Genomic DNA, 12,976 nt, shown 5'->3' on the forward strand with positions numbered 1-12,976 from the left:
GGGGGGGGGAGGTTCTAGGCCAGGACTGTCAAACTCACAGTCCACAGCCTGGATGCCTCATATGCTGGCCATGCCCAGGCCTGATTTAGTGAAGGGGTAAAAAGCCCCATGACGCCACAAGTTTGACACCCCTGTTCTAGGCATTAGAGACCCCTGCTTGCTTATGAATGACTTATGGCTCTGTGAAAAAATAGACCTCATCCCTGCCTACTATATATTTTCTTTCTGAGGGGTACTAGTTAGAACTATGATCCTCATCAGCATTTAATTATATCTTCCTCGTTCGTGACCTATCTACATATATAAAAATAGAAAATAGAGTGCCTATATTCATTGTGCAAGAAACTATTTAAAAGGCGGATAGTAAAAATTCAGAGTACAGATTCATTTTCATTTTTGTTTACTAACACACTGTTTTTACAGGCTTATTCAAAACTAGCAATGATTATTTCAGGGCCATTTTAACCAAATTGACACATGTTGCTTTTTTTTTTCCTTTTCTTCAAAAGGGAAATCGTTGTTTTCATAAAAATAAAAACTATAATGCTGAAAACTGGAATATGTTTTTCAAAACCTTTTCACGGGGAATAGAAGGACAGCAGGAAGAAATTAAATTGCCAATGTTTAACCAGATGCGTTAAATTAGCAATAAATTTCCAAATGAATGCTTTCAGTAGGATTTAAGCAGGAGTTGCTGAATTAGGGAAACAAAGGATGGGAAAACAATTTGTTCCTAAATGTCAAGGAATTCTGAATGATAACCATTTCTTACAACTGTATTCTCCTGCAAAGGAGGAGGAGGAGGAGAAGGGAGTAGTATTCTCTGAAGTTCTTTGGCATCCTTAAGATGGATCTACAGTATACGGTATATGTCAAAACTCCCAGCAAATATAACATTTGGGAATTTCACCTGTGAATATCTAAGTATCAGATGAAATGCCCTTCAGGATATGCTTACATGTTAAGTGTCAGGTGTTATAGAAAAGTATTATATTAGTTAAATTTATTATGTGAAATTGAGTTTTTAGTGGCCATGCTTTTCTTTTAGATGGTTATATTCAAACTTCTTATTTGAAAGAAGCTGACTCTAAGCAAGAGGAAAAGCTCCTGGACAGTTTATGATGAGGGAGAGAAAGGATCAAGATTTCCAATTGCTGGCAAACACAGAGCAAGGAAGTTGCTAATCGAGGCTTTGAAACACTTTCCCTCTCTATTTGCCTCAAGCCAACCCTCATCGTTGTTTCGGATTTTTTTTTTGGTTCATTAAGATGCACATCTTAATGAGAACAGAATGGCATCCTATGTACTGTGTTACACAGCATTTAGTTTTAAAATCTATTTCATCACTCATTTTTCAGCTATATCTTCTATTTTTGAATAGATGCAAATAAGCTAAGCTTTCATTTAAAAAAAGGGAGCAAAATTACTTTCTAAGATGGGTAAGTGGCTGGTACGCAAACTGACCATTGGTGGTAAATAATTGAGACAAACTTTAGCAGGAGTGACGTATGAGTCAGAATCCTAAAGTGTGGACATGGTTGGGTCTACCCCCACTCATTAGGGAATAACCATCACTCCCTTGAACTAAGATGATTTAGTTTTGAATCAATATGATATCACTGCACGGTTAGCCTTGCAAACTATTCACTCCTCCATTCTCCAGAAATACAAAATCTTAAGACATATTTCTGCATGGAAGACTTTTCAAGGCAATGCAGATCAGTCATGTTCACACAGTCACTGATCCACCTTTATATGTCTTCTTTTTAACTGCTTTGCTCTCTATGTATTTGTGAGTCTCCTATTTATGTATCAGCTCAGCCAAGACAGACAAATCCACTGATACTAGCATGCTTAAGCATGACTCAAGTCTTTCTAGATTTAGGCCATAAAAGGCGAGTGCTTAGCCTGAGACTCAATGAATGAATTCACTTGCTCAACAAGAAAGTTTACCAAAACTTGCCTCAATGTAATCTATGGTCTAAAATTGGATCATCAGCACTGGATTGGATGCATTCCAGATGAGCTAGCTGGCACACGTTTAGGTGATTTGCAGAATCTGTAACTTCTTTAGGTCTAAAGAATAGATCATGCAAGTATATTTAACTTATTCACTATATTTTGGTGACCTAAATGGTTAAAGCAGGAGATTCTGTGGATGAGCAACAATTAAGAAAATTACAAATGACTCAGCAAACATTATAATCTGTTTATGGAACTCCAGGAATCAAGGCTTCCAATTAGCTTTCCAATAAGGAAAAAATATTTTGCAGATTTTGCAATAATTTAACCCAGTTACTAAATAGTAACTTAGCTGAATTTATTCTTATAAGAATATTAAAGGTGATAAATGTTAGGCCATTATGTATTGCAGTACATTTGCTCATTTATAAATAAAAGGGGGAGAAGGAGATACCAGCTAGCTATCGCCTCACACATTTTCAGAGCCAGTTATTTGAATGGGAGAGTTGAGATATAAATATTTTGGGTCTGGACAACCTATTCTGGACAAAAGATGCCTATTCTTCTGGTTCATTTTATAACAATGTTCATCTTATAACTGTTATTATTATTATTTTTATAACAGTGCAATATCATTTTTTCTCATTTTTCTTTCTAATAATAATAAACAAACTTTCCCTTTCAAAAGTAAACCACAACTGCTTTAATGGAAGAGAAATAAGGCTGGAATGCTGTTTTGAGTTCTGTGACATTGTGCTTTTAAACAACTATCTCAGAACTGCCCTATCAAAGCATTCTCATAAGTCATATGAAAAAAGAATGCAAATGGTTGCTTATCACTCTTATTAATATTAGAATAAAACAGGGGGGAAAACCCTTTTAAATCAATGATCTTCACTGATGTAATCCATTCCTTTGGTTACAGGGAGCAAAAATAATAATAAAATTCTTAGCATCCCTTGTGAAATACCATCTTTTAAAAAAGTAAATTTTCCATGAATGAGTAGATCATCAGCTTATAATGCAAACAATTAAGAGAGACATGAAAGATACACATGGTAAGGGCACAGCTGCAAATTACCAACTACTACTTCCCACAACTTTTCCACACTTTAGTTTTGCTTCAAATATTTGTTGTGGGAGCAGAAAGCAAAGGAAGGTTTACTGTGGAATAGAATTCTTACCCTCGCAACCCCAAATAACATTGTCTACATTTCAATTTAATGCCCATGTACCCTATAAGTCCTATAATTTACTATTATATTTTTATGTTCTACTTAATATAATATTTTGTTATTCTTGTAGTGTATAACAATGTCAGAACATCAATAACTTAAATGACACAGCTACAAACTTTTTTTTTCAATTTTTCACAGTTATGATTAAGCCCTAGAGAGCTTCTGAATCCCATAGCCCCCACCCCCAAATACAGTTCACATAGAATCATATAGAATGTAGCAGTTTTCTGGACATCATGGAACATTGAAAGCCCTTTATGTCTAACAGGGTTATTACACTGAGTCCTGAATGATAGACAGCACAGTTGAAGCTAAATCAAATTACTATGTACTGTATTACTATGTCTGAGTATAATCTCTGAGTCTGAAGTTAAAGTAAGAAAGTGGACAACATTTTCCATTAGAAAAAAAAAGTGATTCTGCCTGGCCCCATTAATTTTATTTTGGACAAGTCATGTAAGGATTATATATGTAGTTACATGTACGTTTGATTCCCTACGTAAAATAGCAGCTTTTCATTCTTTCTCTAGTTCTTCTAATTGTTAAAAAGAACCGAACAGAAATGAGAAAACATTATGCTAATACACTTGCAACATTAAATTTACATACTTTTTTCTTTGAAGTATTAGGAATGTTATATATTTTATTTGGCTTTGTAAGGACTGAAATCTTACAGATAATACAATCTACTTTTTCTTTGTAGAAAATATGGCTCTTTTCAGCTATTTCTCTGAGGTTCAGAGTGGCATCTTTTTATCTGCAGCTGACTGAAGAACCAGATGTCTTTTTTTAAGCAATCAAGGATGCTACAGTATAGCTTTCCTATGGATTTTTTTTTTTAAAGTGAGCATGAAGTTTTTTCTATACATTAATTTGTTGCAGCACAACCAGTCCATTCAGGATTTGCCCTCGTCAAAGCTTGCAGTATGATTCCATGGTCTGCCTTCTAGAGTAGTATCTCTAAGTGGCCACAGGAGGGCACTTTAAACATCTTTGCATTGCTTGTGAAGCAAATACAGAAGCACAGTGTTAGCTAAAGTCATTTACAGTCTGTAAAATACTATTTAAAGTTGCAGATATCTATTCTTTGAAGTTCATAAAAATATAAAATATGTGTACCATACCACAGTATTTGTTTCCTGATCTCTCTAATAGTAATATATCTCCAAAGCTAATTTTTGCTTGTCTTTGTACCTTTCATTCCAATTGCACTTAATGATGTATCTTCGGGCTCTATCATCTTTAGGATAGCTTCTATTTTCTTCTCCCTATGATGGTTCCACCTCAGTTTTGGAGCCTTAGACTTGTTTGGTAGGAGAAGCAATTTGCATACACCAATGAAAATTGTACCTCTGTTTATGATCTATGATAAAGAAATTACAAGTTCTCTTAACAACGACTTGTGGTTATGAGCTGTGAGCCGTCATTGGAATCAACAGGAAGAAAGAGAAGATATTGGAAGCAGGAAACGTCGTTCCAAAAACCAGCCTTACTGTAACATTTGCATTCCCTTATTTTGAACAATTCTGGGTAATAGAAATAACTGTGGATAAAGTGATTCAGATGACAATATATCAACTAAATGAAGAGTGAACAATATCCTCTGTATCTCAAATAGCATCACAGCACAGTAGCTGGAAAGATCTCTGCAAATTGGCTTACTGGGAAGGGCCATTTCCTATCCCTTTTCCCCCCTCTCCTCCTGCTTTCTATTATCAATAGTTCCAGTAACTAATTGACTCAATATTACAATTATTCTTGGCCACACTTTAGACTCAAAATACGCTTGAACCAATGCTTTCTAACATTTTTTGAAGAAAGCCTTCAATCTTTAGATTATTCTAATTCTAAATCTTTAATTTAACTTGACATACCAGAGCCTCTGACAACATAATACAGAACATATATGAACCCAGGCACCCATGCTCTCTTGTGCACCCATGGTTACCATTTTTTTCGTCATGTAGTGCTTCAGTGGAATTTAAAAGGCTGCCCTAATAAGAGCTTTGATATGAACCTTTTTTAAAAAATAATTTGGCTTCCTAGAGTGCAACCTTTTCAAGAAGGAGCTTTCCCCCCACTTTTACAGAAATACTGGCAAATACTGGAAGGATCCCTTAACTCAATTGGAGAGCAAATACTTTGCCTGCAGAAATGTCCAAAGTTTAATCCTTGGATTCTTGGGTGTATTGTATGTATATAAAATAAACCAGGATCTTTACTTGCAGGGCATTTCCCAAGATTAGTGGAACTGCTGCCGGTCAGAATAGAGAAGGAGGAGCTCAGAAGAACCATGCTCTGACAGTGTAAGGCAGATTTGTAATATTTCACAGGATACAGACTATTTGTTTCCTCTTCTTAAATTCTGTTCAAGTTTTAGATCTTTAAAAACAAAAGTTAGAAAGAATATAATAAATTTCATTTAAAATAAAGGTTATCTATATGATCGGGGAAACCATATTCTTAATATTTTATTTCGCAAAATTCTGATCTTTTTCTCCTTTTGTTTTCTAAATGCAAGATTGCTTCTTTTAAGAGATGCAAGAAAGAAGATGTCTTACAGCAGCCTGCTAAGATATAAAGATCATTCCTTGAGTCCTTACCGTAACATGATCATAAATTTATCGGTTTGAACAAACCTATCTGTCCACAGCTGCTGAGTTTTACTTGCACCACATATAAATGGTTTTTGTTGTGCCATTTTGTTTTGCTTTGTGTTTCTGGTTTGGTCGACGAGCTGAGTGGGGGCTTAGCGGTATTCCTAGCACTACTCAGCCTTCCTTGCTTTCCTTGTTTTGCCAATGTATGCGTCAAAGAAGAAATGACAGAAGAGCACAAAGTAGCTGAGGTACATGAGGGAACACCAAACGACGTTGTAAACATGTGAGTGGCATTGGCCTTGTTGCATCCAGGCGAAGACCAGGTAGTTGACTATGCAGCCCACAAACATCTGTGTAATCTGTGACAAGGTGATAAACATGGCAAATTTGCGTGACACTCTGAAGCCCGCAGCCCGCAAGGCATAATATGTGTACATGACTGCATGTACTCCATAGTTCATGGTCATAAACCAGCCACCACCGGCCACCATGTCCTTGTAAGAGTACCAAGAATAAAGTAGTACTGTAATATGGTGATACCAATGGAGGAAGATGAGCTTCTGCTTCCTAAGAATAATAAATATTGTATCTCCTGCAGAGAAAAAAGAAAGAGAATAGAATAAATATGTATATTGTACAACATGGTTTTAGGAAAAAAGAAGACACTAAAAGAACCCTTTGAATTACTCTGAAACATTACATCAGTTTAAAAATGTACGTCAAAGAAATAAGGATTTTCTATAAAAATATTTTGAATGCAATATCATATTAAAATTGATTTTAGCATCTTTAATAGTGACCATTTGTATTTGTTTGTATAATGACATCATAATAAAAATCTCTGCAAGGCCCTAACTTTAGATTCAATTTTTACTGCTTAATAAGGAAAGATACACAAGAAATAATTAAGATAATCTCCCTAAATGATTAAATATCAATTAAATACATCTTTATGATAATCTTACACTTCTAGAATAGATAATAATTATGCCTGTAATTAGCATAAACAAAAGAACATATAGCAATGAAGAAAATAGTTGTGTTCTAAATTACAATATGCTTTCTGAGATCATGTTAATGTGCTTCAACCCGGATTAACCTTTTTTATTCTCTTCAGATATTTAGAACCAAAAATATTTTTTAATAGAAAACAAATACCCAAAACAGTAAGGGAAAAATAATTTTAGTTACAAGAGATTAGTGTATGTGTTAAGGCAGTATTAATATGAATTGTGAGGAAACTTTAAATCTATGACACAGTTGATTCAGCTCTCTCTTTGGATTAAACACCTCATATTTCCAGCTGAATTGTGAAGACAATGCAAGGGGAAAAATATTCTACCCTAGAAAGATTAAAAATTGCTAAGATCTATACAAATCTGTTTTTCACATTTTAAGTTGTAACACAGACCTGATTTTAGTGTGAAGGATATTTTAAAGGTGGTGAAAAATATAGTTCAGTGAATTGCAATGATTTAGTTCTTAGTGTGCAATACTGCTTCAGAGGGTACCTGCTGGAATTTTTAATCATAGTTGACTGTATCATAAACAGTACATACACTACCTCTCTTTTCTCCCAAAACTCAATTCTGCAATCTAAATTCAATATAATTTTTTTAAAAAGGTCATATTTTTCAGGCTAAGATGCAAATGTGTGTGTGTGTGTGTGTGTGTGTGTGTGTCTTTGGTTATTCGGGTTTTCTCCCGCGTAAAATTGGGAGTGTCTTGGCGACGTTTCGATGAAGTGTCATTCGTTATCTTCAGGCTTGTTTGCTCGGCTTCGTGCTTCCAGGAGCAACAGCTGAGATCTCACATTGCTCCTGGAAGCACGAAGCCGAGCAAACATACCTGAAGATAACGAATGACACAGTTGCAAGAAAAAGTATGTAAACCCCTTGGGATTACGTGGAGTTTTGCATGAATTGGTCATAAAATGTGCTCTGAATTTCATCTAAGTCACAACAATAGAAAAACACAGTCTGCTAAAAATACTACTACACAAACATTAGATGTTGCCATGGTTTAATTGCATATAAATGTAAACATTCACAGTGCAGGGAGGAAAAAGTATGTGAACCGTTGGACTTAATAACTGGTTGACCCTCCTTTGGCAGCAATAACCTCAACCAAACGTTTCCTGTAGTTGCAGATCAGACCTGCACAACAATCTGGAGTAATTTTGGACCACTCCTCTTCACAAAACTGTTTCAGTGTAGCAATATTCTTGGGATGTCTGGTGTGAATCGCTCTCTTAAGGTCATGCCACAGCATTTCAAGCAGGTTGAGGTCAGGACTCTGACTGGGCCACTCCAGAGGGCGTATTCTGTGCTGCTGAAGCCATTTTTGTGTTGACTTACTTGTATACTTTGGGTCATTGTCCTGTTGCATCACACACACCCCCCCCTGCGGAGCTTCAGTTGGCAGACAGATGGTCGTACGTTTTCCTGCAAAATGTCTTGATAAACTCTGGAATTCATTTACCCATCAATGACAACAATCCGTCCAGGCCCTGAGGCAGCAAAGCAGCCCCAAACCATGATGCTCCCTCCGCCATGTTTTACAGTGGGGATGTCCCTTTTTTTCTCCACACATAGTGTTGTGTGTTTTTCCTGAACAACTCAATTTTGGTTTCATCTGTCCACAGTATATTTTGCCAGTAGTGCTGTGGAACATCCAGGTGCTCTTTTGCAAACTTCAAACGTACTGTAATATTTTTTTGGGACAGCAATGGCTTCCTCCGTGGTGTCCTCCCATGTATTCCATTCTTGTTTAATGTTTTCCTTATTGTAGATGTGTCAACAAAAACGTTACCATGTGCCAGAGATTTCTGTAGGTCTTTAACTGACACTCTAGGATTCTTCTTTACCTCATGAACCATTCTGCGCTGTGCTCTTGCAGTTATTTTTACAGGACGACCACACCTAGAGAGAGTAGCAACAGTGCTAAACTTTCTCCATTTGTAGACAGTCTGTCTTATAGTGGACGCATGAACATCAAGGCTTTTGGAGATACTTTTGTAACCCTTTCCAGCTTCATGCAAGTCAACAATTCTTGATCGTAGGTATTCTGAGAGCTCTTTTCTGTGAGGCATGGTTCACATCATACAGTGCTTCTTGAAACCAGTAAACCCAAAATAGGTGTGTTTTTTTAAAGGGCAGAACAGCTGTCAGCAACACTTCCAATATCATCGCACTGATTGGAGTCAAGGTTGGCACACTCCTGGCTCCAATTAGCTCTTGGAGAAGTCATTAGGATAGGGGCTCACATACTTTTTCCTCCCTGCACTGTGAATGTTTACATGTTATGTGCAATTAAACCATAGCAACATCTAATGTTTGTGTAGTATTATTTTCAGCAGACTGTGTTTTTCTATTGTTGTGACTTAGATGAAGTTCAGAGCACATTTTATGACCAATTCATGCAAAACTCCACGTAATCCCAAGGGGTTCACATACTTTTTCTTGCAACTGTATATATATATATATATACATACACAACAGATTCAAAAGATCCAGAAAACTGGCTCAAGATCTACGGTAACATTTTTAGAGAAAAACCAAAAAGTTTGTTTAACTCCTAGATATGACTTTCAATATTTCATTGCATTTTGGTTTGTGGCAACAAGCAAAATAAACTGTAAGCTAAGCAGCAAAATCAAGATTTCTTTCCAGGGACTGAGTAGGTGTGATTTTTTTTCATTCTTCTTCTCCTAGTGATGGCTAACCTTTTCGGTACTGAGTGCCGAAACGAGAGTGCATGTCTGCACGCCTGTGTTGGAGCACTGGAACCTGGAAGAGAGCGGCACATGGTTGCCAGCTGCTCCTCCAGTTCCATCGCGCATATGAGCGCCAGACAGCTGGTCTTCTGGATGGCACGCATGCCCACAGAGAGGGTTCTGTGTGCCATATCTGGCACATGTGCCTTAGGTTCGCCATCACGGTTCTAGTCTATAAAATTTTAACCAATTAATGAACTGACCCTTCCACCTGGAACTTTTCACAGCACTAAGACATTATGAATTGTGGCTGCATTAATCAATCTCTGGGCTAGTGCAGAATTTATTGTATGGAGAAAGTGCTATTTTCTAGTGCAGAGGGAGAGCTGGAGAGTAGAATAAAGAAAAGAATTCAGAAATTTTATAATTCAAATCTAAACTGAATGGATTAACAATTTCCTCAAATTGTTTGATATGCTCTTCATTTTACAATTTGAAAGTGATTTTCAAACTTACAAATATGAAAGTCAAAGGGATGCAGAGCAATATTTTAAAACCACTTAAAACACCAAGGTAAATCTTTTGCAACTTTGCTTCTTTGCTTTCATTATGTCCCATAAAGTTTTTATTTAAAAAAAAAGCCACTTACCTAATTCTGGTGCTTTACTTAGCACAAATGCATACGCCCAGAATTTGCTGACTGGTCCATTGTAAAAACTCTGATCACAAACAGATTGCTTCAGTCCTTTGGTCATCAATATATACACCATATAAGCACCCGTTCGAAGAGCACCAAATATACTTTGTGACCATAAAGAGAAAAACAAACAATAGTCATTAACTGCAAGAACCAACGGAGGCAAAATTTACAGACACTATTAACGTGCAGAGTTGGTCATGTTTTTTTCTTTAATTTTTTTTTCACTATATGAAAGAATGAGGGACAAACAGAACACTTAAACATTATCTATATAAAAGCAACCCTAACTGAATCACTAATTGAGGAAGCAAGCAAGAACAGAGGAAAACATCTACTTATGAACTGTTATTTTTTTCCAGTGGTATTATACAAATGTTAGTTCTATGTTAGTTCTACGAGACAACCAATTTGTCTGAATATTTTGGATTCACAATTATAGCCTTCCCTGTATACACCAAATACAGTATATCCAGGCTAATACAGATGACTTCTAGTTGGCAGCAAAGTGATACTGAAAACCTGTAGTGGCTGTCCTGATTTTTGCAGTCCACATATGGCACCCTCTCTGAGTCTCCAAGGACAATGATGAATTAAAGAAAATCCTCAGCCAAAACGTGGGGAAGGGGGATTCAAAGTTGTTGAGGAAATTTAGAAACTTAGACCTAAATATATATACCCATAAATCATCAACAATAGTTTTTTAATCTGGTCAGGATTAGGGTTTTGTGCAGTGAAGTCCAGTGGTGGGATTCAAAATGTTTTACTAACAGTTCTGTGGGCGTGGCTTTGTGGGCGTGGCAGGGGAAGGTTACTGTAAAATCCCCATTTCCTCCCGATCAGCTGGGACTTGGGAGGCAGAGAATAGACAGGGGCAGGGCCAATCAGAGGTGGTATTAACTGGTTCTCCAAACTACTCAAAATTTCTGCTCCCGGTTCTCCAGAACTGGTCAGAACCTGCTGAATACCACGTCTGGTGAAGTCAGGTGCAAAGAATCAGGAACATTTGTAAGGTTGCAGCATAGAAGATTTATTCAAGTCTAAGAATCCAGTCAAGTACTAAACTGGTACCAGATAAGGGTCAAAGCAATTCAGGAAGGGTTGGACTTGGAGTGCTTGTGAGAATGCAACAACTCTAAACTGATGAGGCCTTTAACTCTCCCGCCATAGCTCTGGCTACTCTTTTCCCACAAGAAAGGCCTCACCAACTTGTTATTATATTTATATAAGAGTCAGCACCCTGATTAGACAACCGTAAACAAAAGAGAGAATTCTTATCAATGGCAGACTAGTAACAATATTCCAAGCAATTTTACTGCATACATAGTGAAAGAGCAAAGGAAATGCAACACACATACCATTTCTGTAAAATTTCAATGCAATCTCTGTAATGAATCCAGCATTATAAATGAAACTGTCTCTTAATTTTATTATTGCAATAAGAAAAAAGAATCAATAACTTTACACTCCCCTTTCTCTCTTTTTTAATAAGAACTATCCATCATCCAAGGCTATTCCAGTGGTAACCTGAGCTGCAACATTGGAAAACCCAGACAATTCGTTTCATCCAAGATTGCAAGGCATGGTGAGTAACTTGCAGATAGTTTACAATTTGGTAGTCATTAATTAAATTTCAAAATTTCATAGCGTATATGTGGTTTTGCATGAATTCTTTGGAGACTACATTGCATATACGTAAGCATATTTTAAATAAGTCAATCATTCAAATTTATATTGCTCATGAACCTACACAGCAGGGGTGAGTTCCGGCAGTCGCTACTGCTGGTTCGCTCATGGCCGCACCATTGTATAAAGCTACAATTAATTTTAAAATGAATAATCTAAATGCTATAAATAGATAGGATAGATAAGTATAAAAGGAACATAAGTAATATTAGAATTTATAAAACAATACAAGAATGTAAAGCTCTGCTAAATTATATTAAATGTAATACTTGCTGAACCGTTTCTTGGTTTTGATGGGATTATAGTCCAACCAATGAAAATAAGGAAATAGCAAAATAAAACATTATAATAGTATGTGTATAGTTAAAAGCAGAAGAGAAAAAGGAGGAGGGGGAGAAGGAATGGGGGATAAAAGGGAAACTATACTGAATTATAGGAGTATTTGAGTATTTATTAATACTTATAGGCCGCCCTTTTCCCTGAGGGGACTCAGGGCGGCTTACATAAAATGAGGGGGGGGTATACAGACAATAGACACAAACAATACATAGAAGTAAAATAGTAAGCAACAGTCATTCATCATTTGGGTGGGGACAGTTATCTTTGTCCCCAGGCCTGACGGGCTAGCCAGGTCTTAAGGGCTGTGCGGAAGGTCTGGACGGTGGTGAGGGTACGAATCTCCACGGGGAGATCGTTCCAAAGGGTCGGAGCTACTACTGAAAAGGCTCTCCTCCGTGTGGTTGCCAGTCGGCACTGACTGGCAGATGGAACTCGGAGGAGGCCTAATCTATGTGATCTAATTGGTCGCAATTGACTTAAGTCTACTTAAGTTTCAGCATTATATCACTTGGAGGTTGTGTTTATGATTAATTATATCCCTGACACAGAACCAAGTTACATTATCGGAAATCCAGATTAACGAGTCAATTAGCAAGAAACTAAGGTAATCAGCTTCTGGACTCTAATTATTATGTTATACATGGGGAAACATACATATCTCGTAGATATATATAGTTCTAGGTTGCATTAACAGAGGGATAGAATCAAGATCACGTGAAGTGTTAATACCACTTTATAA

At 36.7% G+C, this 12,976-nt stretch overlaps 1 protein-coding gene across 2 annotated transcripts in view; it reads right to left on the minus strand.

Moving 5' to 3' along the window:
- Positions 1-279: 279 nt before the first annotated feature.
- ELOVL6 (ELOVL fatty acid elongase 6) overlaps positions 280-12,976 on the minus strand; it is a 68,020-nt gene continuing 55,323 nt past the window's right edge. The window contains exons 3-4 of one of the 2 annotated variants that reach the window (XM_032224523.1): positions 10,165-10,316; positions 280-6,392 (exon numbers count right to left, since the gene is read on the minus strand). In XM_032224523.1, coding sequence (XP_032080414.1) covers positions 5,968-6,392; positions 10,165-10,316 — 577 coding nt within the window. In that variant the 3' untranslated portion in view covers positions 280-5,967. The remainder of the gene's footprint in view (positions 6,393-10,164; positions 10,317-12,976) is intronic. The other variant, XM_032224524.1, reaches the window with a different exon arrangement.

Source organism: Thamnophis elegans, chromosome 9, assembly GCF_009769535.1.
Source record: "Thamnophis elegans isolate rThaEle1 chromosome 9, rThaEle1.pri, whole genome shotgun sequence".
Taxonomy (NCBI): Eukaryota; Metazoa; Chordata; class Lepidosauria; order Squamata; family Colubridae; genus Thamnophis; species Thamnophis elegans.